Below are 21,084 nucleotides of genomic sequence, written 5' to 3'. Positions count from 1 at the left end.
CAGTGCCGTTCACCATGCACTCACTGTCAACTAAAAACACTTTTAAGACTCAAAATCTGTTGTTCTTAAATTACTTATTGCTTAAAATGCAAAATAGCCTGAAACGATTTACATCACATTATCAAGGATTTACTAAGTTCCCATCACTGAATTAAGCTTGACAAAAATTTAAGTTTAATTAAATCACCTTGTTGAAGATCTGCTCTATTTGTAATGCTAAATTAGTCCTGATGAAACAGCATATTTCTCAACCCTGCCACATAAAGCAGTGATATTATTAAATATTCTTGAAAATATAAGAATCAGATTCCCATACAGAGAATAAAAGACACTGGAAAAAAAAAAGAAGTAAATATAATTAGAAACCAGCTGAATATGTAAGGAAAAGGGATGACTGGTAGGGTCTGGCATGAGCAATTGGATAGATTTCGGTGCCCACTTACCACCAGAGTGCAGAGTGGGAAGTTCAGGAGAGGCTAAGATAGAGAAGCCTTAATGAGATAGAAAACAATGATCTACAACTCAATATATTACTGAATTTAATGCTAAGGTTAAGTAGCAATTAATGAAATCTTATACAATGGCCTTTCTTCCATCTTCTCAAACTTAATTATCACTGTATGAGTCACATCTTTGTTACATTTTGTCTGGACTAAACCATTCTCCAGGCTGTATATTAGAACCAAAGCAATTATTCCAAAATAAAGTCTAATAACTTTTCTCTCTTGCTTAAACTCTTTCACTGGTTTACTATTGTATGTAAGAAAAAGTGTAATCTCCTTAGTTTAGGATGATAAGCCTTGTATGATGTGACCATGTCTTGCTCTCCCAGTTTTCCTCCTATAACTGTGTATGTACTCTTGCTTTGCAGTCTGGTCATACTGAAATACTGGCATTATCCACTGAAAACACCAAGTTGTTTTATAAATTCTTACCTTTACACAAGCAATTCTTCCTGCATGGCATGCTATCTCCACTTTCTAGTTTGTTTCCTTTCTTAATCTTTGTAACTGGTAATTCACATCATCCTTCAAGTTGAAATTCAAAAAAATATTTTCCATTGGAACATGATGTCAGAGTAATGGCACTGTAGGAAGTGATACCAATAAATCTCCCCCAAAACTCAACAAGATCTTCAACCAGAAACAGAAAAGTCTATTCTTGGAGCCTCCAAATGTTCCACAATAAACCTGAAGGTATGGTCGAACGAAAATTGGTTAAATATATAATCAAACCCCGAAGGAAATAGGGAGTAAGAAATACTCCGCCTTCCTCACTAACATAAATAGAGCTGCTTTCACTGGGAACTGAGAGTATAGAAACTAAGGTGGGCAAAGGGGGTGAATGGATCCAGGCCGTGGCACAAACGGCCGAACCAGGCTGTGGTACGGAGATCCAAGCCGAGGAAAAACTGTGCCTGTGACAACCCAGCCAATATAAGCTAGCACTCGCACCAAACCCACAGAAAGAAAGACAAGTGGGGCAGCTATTCGCCCGATCTCCTGGTCGGCGCGCGCAGATAGTGGGCGAGAGATTCCTCCGGGAGTGGGCGCCCGTGTTATCCCACAGAGAGGCAGAGTCAGAGGCCTTTGTGTGTGCTGAAAGCAGAATCTTGGGACTGCCCCAGCGCCCTGAAAAAGCCACACACGGGGAGGGAGCGAGAGCTAATTCCAACGCTGGAACTTCCTTGTGCGGGCAGGGATCTCACTCAGAGTGAGAGATGGCCAGCCTGATATCCTGGTCAGCACGCACGGAGAGTGGGCAAGAGATTCCTCCAAGGACCTCGGGAGTGGGTGCCCGTGTTACCCCACAGAGAGGCAGAGTCATAGGCCTTTGTGTGGTCCAAAAGCAGAATCTCCGGGCTGCCCCAGTGCCCTGAAAAAGCCATGCATGGGGAGGGAGCGAGAGCTAATTACAATGCTGGAACTTTTCCAGGTGGATGGGGGTCTAACTCGGAGCATGAGACAGCCAGCCTGATATCCTGGTCGGAAGGCATGGAGAGTGGGCAAGAGATTCTTCCGAACGCATCGGGAATGGGCGCCCGTGTTCCCGGACAGAGGAGCAGAGTCAGGGGCTTTTATGTGGGCTGAAAGCAGAATCTTGGGCCGCCCTAGCACCCTGAAAAAGCCACGCATGAGGAGGGAGTGAGAGCTAATTCCAACACTGGAACTTTTCCATGCAGGTGGGGGTCTCATTCAGAGTAAGAGATGGCCTGCTCCATATCCCGCTCTGCACGTGCAGATAGTCAGTGAGAGATTCCTCCGAGCACCCCGGGAGTGGGCGCCTGCCCGTGTTACCGGACAGAGTAGCAGTCAGAGGTTTTTGTGTGGGTGGAAGCCCCGCCTGATTATGCTAGCAATTCTGACTGATTGAGCCTTACCCAGAGCCCTGTGCTGAGTGGGAATAGAGTGGTGAGTTGCCAGCTCTTTGAGCCTCTTACTATCAAAGCAGAGGCAGCAGCAACCCCATAGCTAGATTATCAGGCTACTCATTGAGGAAGGAAAGACTAGGAGAGAGGCTCCAGGAACATGGACTCTCTCACTGTCGGAGCCTACAAATGCTAATGAGCCTCGACTGCCAATGAGACTGAAGCCCAATACATGACATCGCCATAGAGACTTATCCACTGCAAACCTCTACCTGAGCATGCCACAGGGGCAGAACCTGGGGTACAGAGTCACCGACCAGGAAGAGGGAGAGAAAAGAAAAAGCAAGAAGATAACCTCTCAAAATCAAGAATAATCCAAAGGCTTTACAACCTATCCCATTTTATTATATTTGTTCATTTGTTTCTCTTATCTTCATGTCTTGATTATTTTTTGCCTCTTCCAATTTGGTCGTTTAATTCTCTGCCAGTCTTACTCTCTCCTCTCCTTGAACTACACTACCCATAAATGTTATATCTCCCATTCTCCTTTCTTTCTTCTTTCTTTCTCTCTATGAGGGTTGCACTCCAAAATCCTTAACTCTCTCTCTCTCTCCTTTTTTTCTTTTTTCTTCTTTTATTGGTTCCCTCTTTTTTTTCTCTCTCTCTTTTTTTCTCCCTCTATATTAGTTTCCTTCTTTCTCCTTTAAGCCTCCTCTCATTCAATCCTCAATAATGAACAAATTATCTTATCTGGGACTCAAACTTATGTTTGTGGCATTTTGGGGGTTTTTTACTTCACTTTTTTAACTCACTAGCAGTGTGCCCAACCCTGGCTCTCCATTTTATCTAGTTCTTGTTCCACTAAATACAATAATAATTTTTTAATTTTCCCCCCATTTTCCTGTTTCCCTCTTATTCCTCTCATCATATCTCTTAGTCAACCAACACCTAAAAGCAAATCATTTTATCCTTGACTCAAATTTTTTTCCTATTTGCATTTTGTGGGTCCATACCCTCTTCTTTTGCCCTTTTATTACTTCTCTCCAACTGAGGCCCTCCATTATAGGCATTGTTTGTTCTATAGGCACAATATAATTCACAGTTCACCTCAAGATTTTCTCAATAAAGAGGGGAGAGGAGAGAAAAGGGAAAAAAAGAGGGGGGGAAATAATTTTATTCTTTTTTGTAATTTTTAATTTTTTTTAAATTCTTTTCTATTTTTTATTTTTATTTTTTTAACTTTTTATTCTTTATTAAATCTCATTAATACTATCAACAAAGCCACCCTCAGATGCCATTAAGGAAGAGAAAATCAAATATCATGGATACAAAAGAAAGAGAGGTAACAAACATAGAAGAGGAAAAATCTATGAAGAAAAAATTTAATATATTAGAAACCTTGGAGCTAAATGACAGAGATTTTAAAATAGAAATCCTAAAAATACTCAGAGATATTCAAGAAAACACAGAGAGGTAATTTAGGAAGCTCAGAAAACAACTCAATAAACACAAAAATTATATTGCCAAAAAAATTGAAACTATAAAAACAAATCAAACAGAAATGAAAAACTCAATTCACGAGCTGAAAAATGAGGTAACAAGCTTATCTAATAGAATAGGCCAGATAGAAGGTAGGATTAGTGAAATAGAAGACAAGCAACTTGAGGCACAACAGAGAGAAGAAGAAAGAGACTCAAAAATTTTAAAAAATGAGATAGCCCTACAGGAATTATCTGACTCCATGAAAAAGAATAACATAAGAATAATAAGTATATCAGAGGGAGAAGAGAGAGAAAATGGAATGGAGAACATATTCAAAATAATAATAGATGAGAACTTCCCAAGCCTGTGGAAAAAACTAAAGCCTCAAATTCAAGAAGCAAACAGATCTCCAAGTTTTCTTAACCCCAACAAACCTACTCTAAGGCATATCATAATGAAATTGACACAAACCAATGACAAAGAAAAAATTCTCAAGGCAGCCAGGGAAAAAAATACAACATATAAAGGAAGGCCCATTAGATTATTATCAGATTTCTCAACAGAAACTCTACAAGCTAGAAGAGAGTGGACCCCAATATTAAAGTCCTGAAAGAGAGAAACTTTCAGCTATGAATACTATACCCATCAAAGCTATCCTTCAAATACGAAGGAGAAATAAAAACATTCACAGATACAGAAAAGATAAGGGAATTTATCATCAGAAAACCCCCACTGCAGGAATTATTAAGGGGGTTCTCCAATCAGATACAAAGAACAAAAAAACACAAAGCCACAAGTAAAAGCTCCAATAAGAACAACATAAAACCAAATTTAAACTGTGACAACAACAAAAAAAAATGGGGGGGGGGAGGATGGAGATTAACAGTAGCAAATGATGATGGAGTGCAAAAGTACTCGCAAGATAGTGCACTACAATGAACAGGGTAGAAACCTTTTTCATTACTTAATGGTAACCACCATTGAAAAAACCACAACAGAAGCACATGATTTAAAAAAGATAGCAACAGAGGAAAGATGTATGGAATACAACCAAATAAAAACAAAAGATAGAAAAATGAAAGAGAAGGATCAAACAAGACACAAAACTAACAAAAAGGAATCTATAAAATGGCAATAGGGAACTCACAAGTGTCAATAATTACACTAAATGTAAACAGATTAAACTCACCAATAAAAAGACACAGAGTAGCAGAGTGGATTAAAAAAGAAAATCCAACTCTATGCTGCCTACAAGAAACTCATTTAAGCAAAAAAGATAAAAACAAATTCAAAGTGAAAGGCTGGAAAACAATACTCCAAGCAAATAACATCCAAAAAAAAAAAAAAGGTGTAGCAATACTCATATCTGATAAGGCTGACTACAAGACAGCAAAAGGACTCAGAGACAAAAATGGCCATTTCATAATGATTAAGGGGACACTGAATCAAGAAGACATAACAATGCTTAATATATATGCACCAAACCAAGGAGCACCAAAATATATAAGACAGCTACTTATTGACCTTAAAATAAAAACTGACAAAAATACAATCACACTTGGAGACCTCAATACACTGCTGACGGCTCTAGATTAGTCATCCAAACAGAGGATCAATAAAGATATATTGGCCTTAAACAAACACTAGAGCACCTGGATATGATAGACATCTACAAGACATTTTATCCCAAAGTGACAGAGTATACATTTTTCTCCAGTGTACATGGATCATTCTCAAGAATTGACCATATGTTGGGCCACATAAACAACATCAGCAAATTCAGAAAAATCAAAGTTGTACCAAGCATATTTTCTGATCATAAAGCCTTAAAACTAGAATTCAAGTATAAAAAACAGGAAAAACAGCCCACAAAAATGTGGAAACTAAACAACATACTTTTAAAAAATGAATGGGTCAAAGAAGAAATAAGCGCAGTGATCCAAAAATATATACAGACAAATAAAAATGACAATATGACATATCAGAATCTATGGGATGCAGCAAAAGCAGTGATAAGAGGGAAGTTCATATCACTTCAGGCATATATGAACAAACGAGAGAGAGCCCAAGTGAACCACTTAACTTCACACCTTAAGGAGCTGGAAAAAGAACAAAGACAACCCAACACCAGCCTAAGAAAGGAGATAATAAAAACCAGAGCAGAAATAAATGAAATAGAGAACAGAAAAACTATAAAAAAATTAATAGAACAAAGAGCTGGTTCTTTGAAAAGATCAACAAAATTGACAAACCTCTGGCAAGACTTACCAAGGAAAAAAGAAAAAGAACTCATATAAACAAAATTCAAAATGAAAGAGGAGAAATCACCACAGACATTGTAGATATACAAAGAATTATTGTAAAATACTATAAAAAACTTATGGCACCAAATTCAACAACTTAGAAGAAATGGATAATTCCTAGAACAGTACAACCTTCCTAGACTGAGTCAAGAAGAAGCAGAAAGCCTAAACAGACCTATTAGTAGAGAAGAAATAGAAAAAACCATTAAAAACCTCCCCAAAAATAAAAGTCCAGGCCCAGACGGCTATACCAACGAATTTTATCAAACATTCAAAGAAGACTTGGTTCCTATTCTACTCAAAGTCTTCCAAAAAATTGAAGAAGAAACAATACTTCCAAACACATTTTATGAGGCCAACATAACCCTCATACCAAAACCAGGCAAGATGGCACAAAAAAAGAAAATTACAGACCAATATCTCTAATGAATACAGATGCTAAAATACTAAACAAAATACTAGCAAATCGAATACAACAACATATTAAAAAAATAATACATCATGATCAAGTGGGATTCATCCCAGAATCTCAAGGATGGTTCAACATACGTAAAACAGTTAACGTAATACACCATATCAACAAAATAAAGAACAAAAACCACATGATCTTATCAATAGATGCAGAAAAGGCATTCGATAAAATACAACACAATTTTATGTTTAAGACTCTCAACAAAATGGGTATAGAAGGAAAATATCTCAACATGATAAAGGCCATATATGATAAACCATCAGCTAACATCATATGAAATGGCACAAAGCTGAAGGCTTTCCCCCTTAAATCAGGAACAAGACAGGTTGTCCACTCTCTCCACTTTTATTTAATGTGGTGCTAGAGGTTCTAGCCAGAGCAAGCACACAAGACAAAGAAATAAAAGGCATCCACATCGGAAAAGAAGAAGTAAAGGTATCACTTTTTGCTGATGATATGATCCTATACATCGAAAACCCCAAGGGAGCCACAAAAAGACTTCTATAAACAATAGGCCAATACAATAAGGTCGCAGGATACAAAATTAACATACAAAAGTCCATAGCCTTTCTATATGCCAACAATAAAACATTTGAGAACGAACTCAAAAAAATAATCCCCTTCACGATTGCAACAACAAGAACAAAATACCTAGGAGTAATCATAACAAAGAATGTAAAGAAGATATATAATGAAACCTACAAACCATTGTTAAGGGAAATCGAAAAAGATATAATGAGATGGAAGAATATTCCTTGTTCTTGGTTAGGAAGAATAAATATAATCAAGATGGCCATATTACCCAAAGCAATATACAAATTTAATGCAATTCCCATCAAAATTCCAATGACATTTTTTAAAGAAATGGAACAAAAAATCATCAGATTTATATGGAACTACAAAAAAACCCGAATCGCCAAAGCAGTCCTAAAGAAAAAGAATGAATCTGGGGGCATTACAATACCTGACTTCAAACTATATTATAGGGCCACGACATATTTTTTTGGCAGAAAAATAGACACTCAGACCAATGGAACAGAAGAGAAAGCCCAGAAATAAAACCACATATATATGGTCAAGTAATTTTTGATAAAGGGGCCAACAACATACAATGGAGAAAGAAAGCCTCTTCAACAAATGTTGCTGGGAAAACTGGAAAGCCACATGCAAAAGAATGAAACTGGACTACAGTTTGTACCCTTGTACTAACATTAATTCAAAATGGATCAATGATCTAAATATAAGATCTGAAACAATAAAGTACATAGAAGAAGACATAGGTTCTAAACTCATGGACCTTGGTTTTAAACAGCATTTAATAAATTTGACTCCAAAGGCAAGAGAAGTGAAGGCAAAAATTAATGAATGGGACTACATCAGACTAAGAAGTTTTTGCTCAGCAAGAGAAACTGATAAGAAAATAAACAGACAGCCAACTAAATGGGAAATGATATTTTCAAACAACTGCTCAGATAAGGGCCTAATATTCAAAATATACAAAGAACTCATAAAAACTCAACAACAAACAAACAATCCAATAAAAAAAATGAGAAGAGGACACGAACAGACACTTCTCCCAGGAAGAAATAAAAATTTACAACAGATATATGAAAAGATGCTCATCTTCTTTAGTTATTAGAGAAATGCAAATCAAAACTGCAATGAGATACCACCTCACACCTGTTAGATTAGCTATTATTAACAAGACAGGTAATAGCAAATGTTGGAGAGGCTGTGGAGAAAAAGGAACCCTCATACACTGTTGGTGGGAATGTAAAGTAGTACAACCATTATGGAAGAAAGTATGGTGGTTCCTCAAAAAACTGAAAATAGAACTACCTTATGACCCAGTTATCCCTCTACTGGGTATATACCCCCAAAACTCAGAAACATTGATATTTAAAGACACATGCAGCCGTATGTTCATTGCAGCATTGTTCACAGTGACCAAGACATGGAAACAACCAAAAAGCCCGTCAATAGTGACTGGATAAAGAAGATGTGGCACATATACACTATGGAAGACTACTCAGCCATAAGAAATGATGACATCGGATCATTTACAACAAAATGGTGGGATCTTGATAAAATTATACAAGGTGAAATAAGTAAATCAGAAAAAAACAGGAACTGCATTATTCCATACGTTGGTGGGATATAAAAGCGAGACTAAGAGACATTGATAAGAGTGTGGTGGTTCCGGGGTGGGGGGGGGAAGAGGGAGAGGGAAACGGGGAGGGGGAGGGCCACAAAGAAAAGTAGATAGAAGGTGAGAGAAGATAATCTGACTTTGAGTGATGGGTAAGCAACATGATTGACAAGATAACCTGGACATGTTTTCTTTGAACATATGTACCATGATTTATTGATGTCACCCTAGTAAAATTAATAAAAAAAAAAAAAAAACTGAAAGAAAACAGTAATATTACAAGATTTAGTTGACTAATATTTTTACCTTTTTGAAATTATGTTAATAAGATATTGACATATTTCTTTTTTATAATGTTTTAAAATTTGTACTTTAAACTTATCCTAACAAAAAATAAATAAATAAATGTGGAAAAAAAACAAATATTCTCCATTATGATCATTTTCTAACCTTTCCCAGCAGCAAATCCTTTGTTTCTTATCATAAAACCTTACATTTCTAATATGACAGTTAGACAACTGTATTTTAATTATTTACATATCTGCTTATTTTATAAAAGCATATAATTCTAGCAATTTCAGCTAATTTAGGTGGGGACTAAGTCAAACAATGAAATAATCCATAGAGTCTGCCAAAATGCATCTCTTTCTATTAATGAATAAAAGTAACTTCTTTAGACTTGAACAAGGCTAAATTACTCTTTCTTATAAATTTAGATAAATTTCAGGACACCATCTTATTACACACTTTGTACTCATGAGAAGATGGTATTCTAAATGTTAAATATATGCAAAAAGAGTATAATGACTTCCACTACCCAATTTCACCAATTATTAACTAATGGCTGGTCACCTTCTACCTAGACTGTCTACAGCTCCACCCTTGTTTTCCTCTCAAATATTTTGAAGCAAATCTCAGACATGATAATCTTTCATTTACAAACATTACTGTATGTATTCCTAGAAGATAAGGACACTTTTTATAAACATACTGATACCATTATCACACCTAAAATACAAACAATTTCTCAGTATTAACAAATCTTCAGTATTCAATTTTGCATTACTGTTCATTTTTAGTTTCTTTTACTTAATACATTGTAAAGCCCATACTTTATGACTGATTGATATGTTTCTTTTTGTCAATAGTTCTTAAATGGGATGGGGAGCAGTTTTGCTTTGTAAGGGACAGTTTTAGCAGTCTGGAGACAGTGATGGTTTTTACAACTGCTGTGGACTAAATGTGTTTTCCCAAAACATATATTTTAAGATTCTTTCCCCAATGTGATTACATTTGGAGCTGGGGCCTTTGGGTGATAATTAAGTTAGATTAGGTCATGTGTATGGGGTCTTCTTGATGGAACTAATACCCTTATAAAAAGACAAGACACGGGGTTTTGGTTTCTGTCTGTGTGCACATACCAAGGAAGGCCATGTGAGACTATAACCAGGAGGAGGCCTCTCACCAGGAACCCTGGTGATTTGAACTATGCTAGCACTCTGATCTTAAACTTCTAGCCTTCAGAACTGTGAGAAGTCTATGCTGTTCTGTGATAGCAGCACAAACTGATGAGGACACCTACTGGCATGGAGTAGGTGGAGGCCAGCAACACTGCTAAACATCTTGCAGTGCACAGGACAGGTACCACAGGGAGACGTATCCAGCCTCAATAGTCCATAGCACAAGGTCACAAAACCCTGGTCCAGAAGTTCCTCCTTCATCTATTTTTTATTATAACTTATTTGTTAAATAAATTGATTATTTGTCCTATAGAGTTCTCCACATTCTCTATTTCACTGATGACACGCTTTAGTATCATTTAACATGTTTCTGTGTTCCTTGTATTTATTAACAATTAGATTTAGAAGCTACATTGATTCAGATTCAATTTTTAGCAAAACTATTTTATTTTATATTCTAAATAGGGGTGCTCTTCCATTAGAAGGCACCTATAAAGTCTGATTCTCTCTTTTATCACTATGAAAAACTTTTTTGATGATCAACATCTATATCAATTCATTAGAGACTGAAAATATTATAATTTTGTCACTTTATCTATTATGAAATCACTATTTCTTGGGAATATCCATTACAGTGCTTGATATGAAAATAACATTATGCATGAATCACTTACACATTTTATATTTCTTTCTATTGTAGAAACATCCTGTACCACCTTGATAAGAAGAGAAGCCAGTTTTCAATACTCCTGGAGGCCTGGGAGCACTGCAAGTCACTTGCATCAAATGAGACCTTTCAAGAGGCCCTGTCAAAGGTGTTGCATAGCATTAATTCGGCTCAGGTTTACTTCAAAGAAGGACTTGATGTGTTCAACAGTGTCTTGGTTGGAAAGAACTGAGAAAACTCTCAGCATTTTAAAGAGTTTGTTTACAATTCCTCAAGCGAAAGCTCTAATTTGATCAGATTTTCTGACATTGAAGACTCTTCCCCCCAATGGCTTTTTATACAAATCAAAAGCTATTATACATTGTATTTTTTAACGGACATATAAAGAGAGTTTTGCACATTTAATATTTTTCTTATATCTGCATTTCTGAATATATAAACACAAGTTATTGAAATAATACTTAAAATTTATCTATTAAAAAAGAAATCTATTGTATTTTTATATATATAAAATATCTGGGGGGAAATGTTCTAAGAAGTTTTGGACAATCTTTGCTCCTATGGATAAAGCACATAGGAACAGAAGTTTTTCCTTATGTTACAGCTTTTAATGACCTATTTTGTGTAATAGAAATGGACAGTTGATATGATTTCAGATTAACTTCACTATTAATTATTCAATATGAAGAATTCAAGTAATCTGACTCGGTGATTGGTTGACCAAAGCCACTTTGAATGTTTCTATTTTATGAAATGAAGTGCCTATTTATACACAACTAGATATAGTAATACACTGGTTATGAAATTGTATTTTTTTTAAGTATTAATAAAAAAAAGAGCCATAAACATTCCAGGGGAAAATCTCCATGTAGGTGCACAGAGCAATTTACATACAATTTTTTTACTAACAACTTACAAGATGACAAGCTTTGAAACCCCTAATTTGCCTCAGTTGATATTGTAAAAAATTCAGGAGTGATATATGTCTTGTGAGGGAGAAAATATGTTGTACTTCTTGTTGTATTGTTTCTTTTGGGAGCACTGAAACATCTACTCTCAAATGAAAGTGTCTCACATTCTTTGAAAACCCCAAATATCTTAAAAAGCCTTAAATTACTATTTTGGCACACACAAAAAGACTCCCTATGAAAGAAAGAGTTGTTTTGATCAATGAAAAAAAAGTTCTTTAATTCTATGAGGAACTTTAGAAACATATGAAACATACTTTCAATATGTTTTTCTTTCTTATTCTTAGTTGTGACTTAAATGAAAATGAAGGTAATATTCATAATTCTAACTTTATGCAGAAAAATAGTGTTACTATGTGTATATGTCTTTCATATGCTTCAATTTTTTTTGCATGTGGAAAATGAAACTTCATATTGACCTTGTCACTGACTGGCACTGACATCCATCAATCCCCCAAACCAAGGATTCTAATAGGTGACAGTTTATAAACTCTTAGCTTGTCCTGAGAAATTGATTTGAAACTTTTTCTCCTGATAGTGGTGAAAGCAAGCACCCTGAGGAAACATATCTTCTGAAAGTTCCCTTCCCTGTGAATTTTCTCTCGAGCTAACACAACAGAGACACTTCCCCAGGACCCATGGCCAGAGCCACAGTGCAGGAAGTGCAGCGTAGTCTTTGTTTCATGGATGGCTATGTACCTAATCTGCATTGAAAGGAAACTTAAAGTTGAAGGGAAAGAATTGGTCAGTATTGATTAATTGATTTATAAGGCTCAGCTGTTCCTACCCTAAGTAATGATTATGAGCTCAAGGCAAAGAAGGGAACTGAGGAAATGAGCTAGATAATTCAGGCAGAAATCCATTTTCATCTGAATTGCTTGTGTGCACATATTTTTACATGAGAATGAAACTACCTTACTTTTTTTTAAACCAATACACTTGTTGTTTGAATGTATTTGCCAGGGTGAGGAGTGTCTAAGGTAAGGCCTAAAAGGACCAGCTGCTGTGTAACTCGGTATCAGTGCCGCTGCTGGCTCCACAGAAAACAACAGCAGAAAAGAGGTGGGGCACCTATATGGACATAACTGGTTCCAAATAACAGAACGCCTTAAAGGGTATTATATAATCAGTCAGCTTTAATGTGTTCCTTCCAGATCTTCCTTTGAAGCTGAATTTAAAGCCAAGACAAATAATCATCAGTTTGATAGTTGGTCATTCTAAAAACAAAATCCTAATTCACTCACTCTGTAAAAAACTTTGAAAGCACAAACCATTTTTCTTTATACGTTTTGTTTAATGCTTGTGTGCTTAGGTAAACCACATTGCACAGCTAAAAATCTCAATGTTATGTATTCTGCATTTCTAAATTATAAGAAATTGTTATGTTAGAACTGAAGTTAACTGTGGATAATATGTTTTTATTAGTCTATTTAACATATTATGTGAAGAAACTAAAGTATAATGAAAACAGATGTCCCCTAGTTTTTTTGTTTTGTTTTGTTTTTGTTGTTTTTTTTACAGAGACAGAGAGAGAGTCAGAGAGAGGGATAGATAGGGACAGACAGACAGGAACAGAGAGAGATGAAAATAATCAGTCATTAGTTTTTCGTTGCAACACCACAGTTGTTCATTGATTGCTTTCTCATATGTGCCTTGACCGTGGGGCTACAGCAGACTGAGTAACCTCTTGCTTGAGCCAGCAACCTTGAGTCCAAGCTGGTGAGCTTTTTGCTCAAACCAGATGAGCCCACGCTCAAGCTGGCCACTTTGGGGTCTCAAATGTGGGTCCTCCGCATCCCAGTCCGATGCTCTATCCACTGCGCCACCACCTGGTCAGGCTGTCCACAAGTTTTATAGATGCTGCTCTATACCTTTGACTGCAACAAAACCTCTTATCTAAGAGCATTATTGCTATGGTCTGATTACCTCAGGGTTTCTATAAGTTTATATCATTTTAATTTTTTTCCAGTAGAGACAAGTGAATAAAATCCTATGCAAGTTAATAACAAGTGTTCTTGGCAGATTGGTAATAGGTTTAAATTCTTGTTGAGCTATCTGAGTGCCTGCAAATTCTTACAGTTCTTCCACATAGAAGTGTATCAAGATATAATAAACCATAAATGGTTATTCTGCTAAGAAAATGTGGTAAATACGTACCACTGGAACTTGGGTTCATGAAGGGTACACATGGGCACTGCTTTATGTAAAAGAGCATACCTTCTGGAGTCAAAAGGAAGCTTAAGAGACATTCTGGTCTAAGCCCTAAGATGTTACCTTCAGCCAGGAAAAGCATTGTCACCCCGTCAGATGCCATAACTGTAGCCAAAATAATTAAGAAATTTGGATATACCGCCATAGTTAGCTACTAGCAAAAGCACTACTGAAATTTAAGCTTCTCTGCTTTGTCATGCAGTAAATCCAGCTCTCTAACTGAGATGCTCGGGTTATAAACAATCTTTGCCAGTACGTCTATGAAACCGCCATTCTATCAAACCCTGCATGAACTGGAATCACTGCTTTAATTAAGGACTAGCTCATTCTGACTATATCTGATAAACTAAATTTTTCCAGAGAATACAGGCAAAGGATTCAGTACTCAGGAGGAAGTAAGGGAGAGTTTCTACATGAAGCCAGAAGTAGAAAGGACAGCATAGAGTTAAGTGATTTTATGAGAGCATATTTTATCTCTGTATTAAATCAACAATCTAAATTAGTGTTTCTCAAAATGTGGATTTTGGGACTAAGAGACCTAGTAATCATCTTCAGCAGGATTTCCCAAATGACCATTTTGAACACTGAAGTTTAAGAATATCTAAACTACGTTAATCCTGGGTCCTGAGAAAATATTACTTGGCAACATATTAAAAAGATAAATAAAATAAAAATAATAAGAGGTACCTGAAGCTCTGCTATTAAAAAGAGTATGTAAAAATAACTATTGTATCTCTCAAAAAGGGATGCAGACACAGCTAACAGCAGTGCCTGCTATGTGTCAGGCAATGTTCTAGACTTTCGCATGTACAGGGGATCTTCGGGTTATATACAGTTCCGTTCCTATGACAGTGATGTAAACTGAATTTTGGTGTAATTTGAAACACACCCTAGCCTAAGTCACTTTCTTATCCTAATACAGTTGTAAAGTCATAATCTAGAAAGTAAAAATACAACTAAGCCACAGAAAAAGGAAAAGGACATAAATATATTGTACTGTACACTGTACTGCAATAACCAAAAAATGACAAAAAAAATTGAGAGTAAAAAAAGAGTATGATGTTAATGGCATAAGCCAAAACACTCATGTCTCAATTTTTATTTTATTTATTTATTTTTATTCAGTTAGAAGATAGGAGGCTGAGACAGACTTCTGCATGCACCCCGATTGGGATCCACCCAGTCAGCCCACTAGGGGGCAATGTTCTGCCAGCTGGGGCATTGTTCTGTTGCTCAACAACTGAGCTCTTCTTATTGCCTGAGGCAAGGCCATGGAGCCATCCTCAGCACCCATAGCCAACTCGCTCCAATCCAACCGTGGCTGCAGGAGGGGAAAAGAGAGAGATAAGTAAGAGAGGAAGGGATGTAGAAGCAGATGAGTGCTTATCCTGTGTGCCCTGACCTGGAATCAAACTGGGACATCCATATGTTGGGCCAGTGCTCTACCACTGAGTCAACCTTCCAGGGACACATCTCAATTTTTTTTAAGTTTTTATGGGAGTGAGCATTGTAAACTAAAAAACATCATATGGCAAGACTGTTGTAACCAGAGGACCCTCTGTATTAGTTTTGCTACCTGAATCCCCCGAGCAATCTGTTTTTATAAGATGAGGATACTTAGCTGAGTGACTTGGCAGAAGTTTTACAGCTAATAAAAATGTCTGAGGTATGCTTCTCTACTGGGCCCTCTGGAATCAAGTCCTGTGTTCTTTGTACTGATTGCTGAAGAAAACATCAGAGAAATCATTTGGTTATAGAGACTAATAGAATTGAGAATTTAATGTAGTTCTGCATAACTGATGAGTCTATGAAGTCTGCCACTTCACTGGTTTAATGAAGGAGTTTGAAGAAACAGATGTATTATTTATGATGGTGGCCCACCCATCCCAGCAATGGTGTGGATATATGGATAAGTTAAAAGATATATATAAGAGCATTAAAAATCAAGACATCATTATAGAGTACCATGACAACTAGGTCATAAGGTAGTAAAAAGAGAACAGAAGTCATATGTCACACAATTTCTTTCTCAAAATGCCTATACAATTTCATTGGAGGAAATAAAAAAAGAGAAGATGCTTGGATTTTCAACTACAGTTTTATATCATCCTTAAAAACTCAAAATGACTAAGTGACATCTTAAATAAATATACAGCATACAGTAGGTATTCTCACTGGAAAGATAATTGTTATAAAAACAAAATACACGATTTATTGCCACCTGCCTAATGATGAATCAGCATCTTTGCCTCAAATAAAAAACTATAATAATTTACACCATAATTTAGTACACCTAGCCAAGATGTTCTCAGAGACACTGTGTGGGATGAGTAATTAATTACTATGAAAAGTAAGCTTTCTCTGAGGACAGCACATTGTCATCTCTTTGGTTTAAAGAATGTGTTTTAGTCACACATTCTTTTATTAGAAAAATAATTATTTTAAACTGCCAACCCATATGTTGAGTAGAAGTAGAATGAGTCCACATATTCTAATAAATATATCAACAACATTATAGTTCTCTTATAGGAGCACAGAAGAAACCAAGTGGGGGAACTAACAAACAAACTGTGATATTTGGGAAAAGTACTCAGCCTAGCTGCAGAAATGAATTGGTATTTTTTCCATAGGTTTAAATTGCTAGCTTAAAAAGGCCTCATTAGAATCCGCTATTCTGAAAGTTCTTAATAACTTCAGCATTCTAAATGCGCCATTAAATGCAAATACTTTTTTAGTTAAACTTGTTTGTTTATGAAATTCAAAATTTCAAGTGATATAAATTTAAAAGAAGAAGAGCTGTAAACATTTTTTAAAAATCTAACATTTTTTGGTCATTATCATATCCACTAAACTTTTTGGTTTCTCTTTCTAGATATTCTTTAGCATGAAATTAGGATTTTTATTATCTTTTTAACCCTGAGATAGTCCTTTTAAGATCTATTTGACTCAATATGCTTTTATCTGTAAGTCAGCCAGAGTCTTATTTTCTAATACCTTTCCATTATCCTTCGAAGATATGCAGTGAGGAGCCTTTGCATACCTGTGCTGGGGATCTTGAGGCCTGATTTGTTGTGAAATGACATATTTTTTAAAGATATTTATAATCTCATATTTAGATTGTATCTGAATTTATAAAAGCAGAGGATTAAGTGAAGGCACTTGCAGGTAGCATTCAAGTAAAAGAAGCTGCTTCAAATTTCAATGTTTCTGGTTAGATTATTTTCTGTTTGAAGTACATAGTTACATAGTATATAGTTTTCTGAAACTAAAATGGTAATTTTGAGGTTTTCAGCCAAAATCTAATTATTGAAGCCAAAGAATTGAAGTTACTCTAATTTCTTAAGCAGGATTCTGTCAAGAATTAACTCAGGAGTAGTTGATTCAGTGCCTACATCTAGACACAGCTTTGATGAGTATAGACAGAGCCTAACAGTATTCTGTCTAATTCCTTTGATGTCTTAAGCCAGTAAGCACTGAGGTAGCTTTTCTCAGAGGAAGATAGATTTCATTTTTCAGGGGCTAATTAATATGCACAACCTCAGGCCCCCAGGGACCACATAGGTGCCTGTAGTATACCATATGTCATGTGCTATATTACAACAAGCTCAAGAGATTAATATACAATCATTATTATAAATTATTATGTTGCAATGAAGTTAATGTTGGTCTTTTGTTCTAATTAAAGTATAAAAGAAGCTTAGCTAGAGAAGTTCAGTTAGAGTCTCTATTTTAATGAACTACATATATTTTTAAATCAAAATGTGTATAATTATGTAATTATCTAGACTGCTTATTAAGTGAAATCCTCTAACTTCTTTAAAAAACCTTTATTCAGTATGTTACAACCCAGATGGACACTACTTGGAGTGTGTTTTATTATTTTTAAATTCTTAGTCATTGTTGAATCATGCTTTCAGTATATGTGGAGTGTTTTATTAAGATTAATAATAATTATTTGTTTTCCTTTATATCAAGCTGCTGCAAATGGACTACCTTACTTTGAAAGTCAGAAAAAAATGCTATTACTCTGTAAAGACAATTTTATAATGTCTGTTTAACAAGAAGCAAACAAAATGTTTTACTATACCATTGCAAATTGTCTACAAGAAAAATATCCAGATGGTTAAGTTTAGCTCACATGATTATATTCCAGCAATGTTATAAATTATTCCATTTAGATGCTGAGGTAGGACTCTATTGGGTGATTTAGTATTTAAATTTCACACAAAAAAGTTTAATAGCAAATATATCTTATACATTCTAACTTGCTACTTGGAAAATATGAATAGAATTGTATTCTGAAAAAAATGCTTTTTTAGAATATTTTAGAGGGCTAATTTGTTTTTATAGACATTTAGGAAAATAAAATTTTAATAAGAGTTTTATATATGTGTTTAGGATGTTAACATATACCATTCATTTTTAAAATTATGTCTACATTGTAACAATATTTAGTTATATCAAATTATATAATAAATAAAATTTCTCAGTTGTGTAACAATCAAAAAGACAGCCATGAAATAAATAATGTTGTGATTAAGAGAAGATTTATAAATTAATTTGGGATAAAATTTGGAGGGTAATCTCTCAATTAAAATTGCTTTGATTAACAACAAATATCTCTGAAAGGTATCTTAATGGCTAAATTGCACTGAACTGTTATAGTTTTGAATATTGTTCAAAATAAATTGATTACTGTCTGTGATTTAGAAATCTTTTCATTGTAAAGAAATTCTCATGGTCATTGTCTTGGTTGTAATTGATTTTTAATAGCATTGGTTTAGAGGCATGTGTCTGTAGTTTTGAAATTACTATATAAAGTTGAATGTCTAATCACTCTGTGTGGATGTCCATCAGGAATTTAGTGTATTCTATATTTAGCCCAAATGTGATCTCAATTTATTAAACAACTTTTTATGTGTTACTCTAATGACTCAATATGCAACTTATTTAGGACAGTATGTTGTGATTTGGAGTGACAAAATTTAGATTGGGATACCACATACATCAAGAAATGAGTGGCCTGACCAGGCGGTGGTTCAGTGGATAGAGCATCGGACTGGGATGCAGAGGAATCAGGTTCAAGACCCCGAGGCCACCAGATTGAGTGCGGGCTCATCTGGTTTGAGCAAAAAGCTCACCAAGTTGGACCCAAGGTCACTGGCTTGAGCAAGGGGTTACTCAGTCTGCTAAAGGCCCACGGTCAGGGCACATATGAGAAAGCAGTCAATGAACAACTAAGGTGTCGCAATGAAAAACTAATGATTGATGCTTCTTATCTCTCTCCGTTCCTATTTGTCTGTCCCTGTCTATCCCTCTCACTGACTCTCTGTCTCTTAAAAAAAAAAGAAATGAGTGAATATTTATATTACACTTGCTTAAATATTTGCACATAATTAAAAACATAATACTATGAAATGAAGGCATCTTTTAAGAAGTATGTTTTAATTCATAAATGCAATGGAGTATGTACAGTGAAATGGTAATATTTAGAATACCCACTTAAAATATTAAATGCAGATGAAAATCACTGCTATACTGTTTTGTCATAAGAAATATAGTATATTAAGTATACAAAGTTAATTAGTTATGAGTATATGTTATTAGTGAATTGTATTTATTAATGTCCATTGCACCTAAACAGGAATATGCCTTGTTCAGGAAGCATTATATAAGGTTAATCGCATGTTTCTTCTTTGCCTTTCGTTCTTTTCTCAAACATACACTTGTCATTTCTTCCTTCTTCTGTTATTCTCATTTCTTTATATCCTCCCTTGCCAGTTTGCGTGGTGAATAAGGGTGTGTTTGTTTTGGAATACTTACAAGTTTTCTGGATTAAAAATAAAATCTTCAAAGTAACATAACATCTTAATAAGATGTTCTGATCCTGCAGCCCACAGTTACAAAAGTTAAGCTAATCTAACTTTTAAGTGACAGAATTGACACAATTATATAAGCACAATCTCTTTCTTCTGTCTTCCATCAACTATACTCATCTTATAAAAGCAGAGACATTCTTAGAAAGCATTCTCTGACATCCTAAATGTCCACATATGTAATTTTAGCACAGTTATATTTCTTGCCCAATTTACTCTTCTTGATTTCTTCCTTATCTCAGTAAATACACCAGACTCACTAAAAAATAATCATCTTTTTTTTTTAAAAGATTTTGTTTATTCATTTTAGAGAAGGGAGGAGCAGGAAGCATCAACTCCCATTTGTGCTTGACCAGGCAAGTCCAGGGTTTTGAACCTGCAACCTCAGCATTCCCAGTTGACACTTTTCCACTGCACCACCACAGGTCGGGCAAGAGCCGTCTTTGATCTTTTTATTTTCCTCATTCCTCACATCCAATGTGTCAGCAAGTTGTGTTGGCTCTGCTGCACATTTCTCCATTCCACTAGGACCATCCCATCAATGCCCACATCTTCTCATCCTTGCATTGCACTCGACTTGATAACTATAGTATTTCAAGCAGAGAGAATTTTAAAACAGGAAAATGACTATGCTAGTATTGAAAGGGCTAGTGTAACAAAAAAGTGAAAGTTCTATTTCTCAGAGATTAGTAACTGTAGGAAACGGCTACTGACCTTAAGGCTAGAGAGCACAATGGGGAGGGAAGATTCTTCTGACACTCCTAGAAACCTTGTTGCTGCTGCTGGTGGACCCACTGCTCAGAGGCTTCAAGAAAAAGCACAGGGCTGATCAGAAGCCTGGGAGCATGCACTCCCTCTGCTACCCCTACGAGAAGCAGGAAGAACAACAATAAAAACCCAAAACACCTTCTACACTTTTCACCTTTATAAACTAGAGACAACCCAAATATCTATAAACTGTGAAAATGTTATAACACATGGTAGTATATTTATACAATGGATTAATGCCTAGGAACAAACAGGTGAAATCTGATATATACATTAACATGAATTAATCTTGAGAGCATAATGCCAAGTAAAATGATAGCCTTTGTTGAGGCCTCTCTTTTCAAGGATGTTTGCTATTCA

At 35.5% G+C, this 21,084-nt stretch overlaps 1 protein-coding gene across 6 annotated transcripts in view; it reads left to right on the top strand.

The window, feature by feature from the left end:
• Positions 1–18,956, top strand: part of NAALADL2 (N-acetylated alpha-linked acidic dipeptidase like 2) — a 1,156,801-nt gene extending 1,137,845 nt beyond the window's left edge. For all 6 annotated transcript variants that reach the window (XM_066347123.1, XM_066347120.1, XM_066347117.1 and 3 more), the window contains one exon: positions 10,935–18,956. In XM_066347123.1, coding sequence (XP_066203220.1) covers positions 10,935–11,133 — 199 coding nt within the window. In that variant the 3' untranslated portion in view covers positions 11,134–18,956. The remainder of the gene's footprint in view (positions 1–10,934) is intronic.
• Positions 18,957–21,084: the final 2,128 nt, after the last annotated feature.

Source organism: Saccopteryx leptura, chromosome 8 (genome assembly GCF_036850995.1).
Source record: "Saccopteryx leptura isolate mSacLep1 chromosome 8, mSacLep1_pri_phased_curated, whole genome shotgun sequence".
NCBI lineage: Eukaryota > Metazoa > Chordata > Mammalia > Chiroptera > Emballonuridae > Saccopteryx > Saccopteryx leptura.
This window is presented reverse-complemented; position numbering and strand designations above follow the sequence as displayed.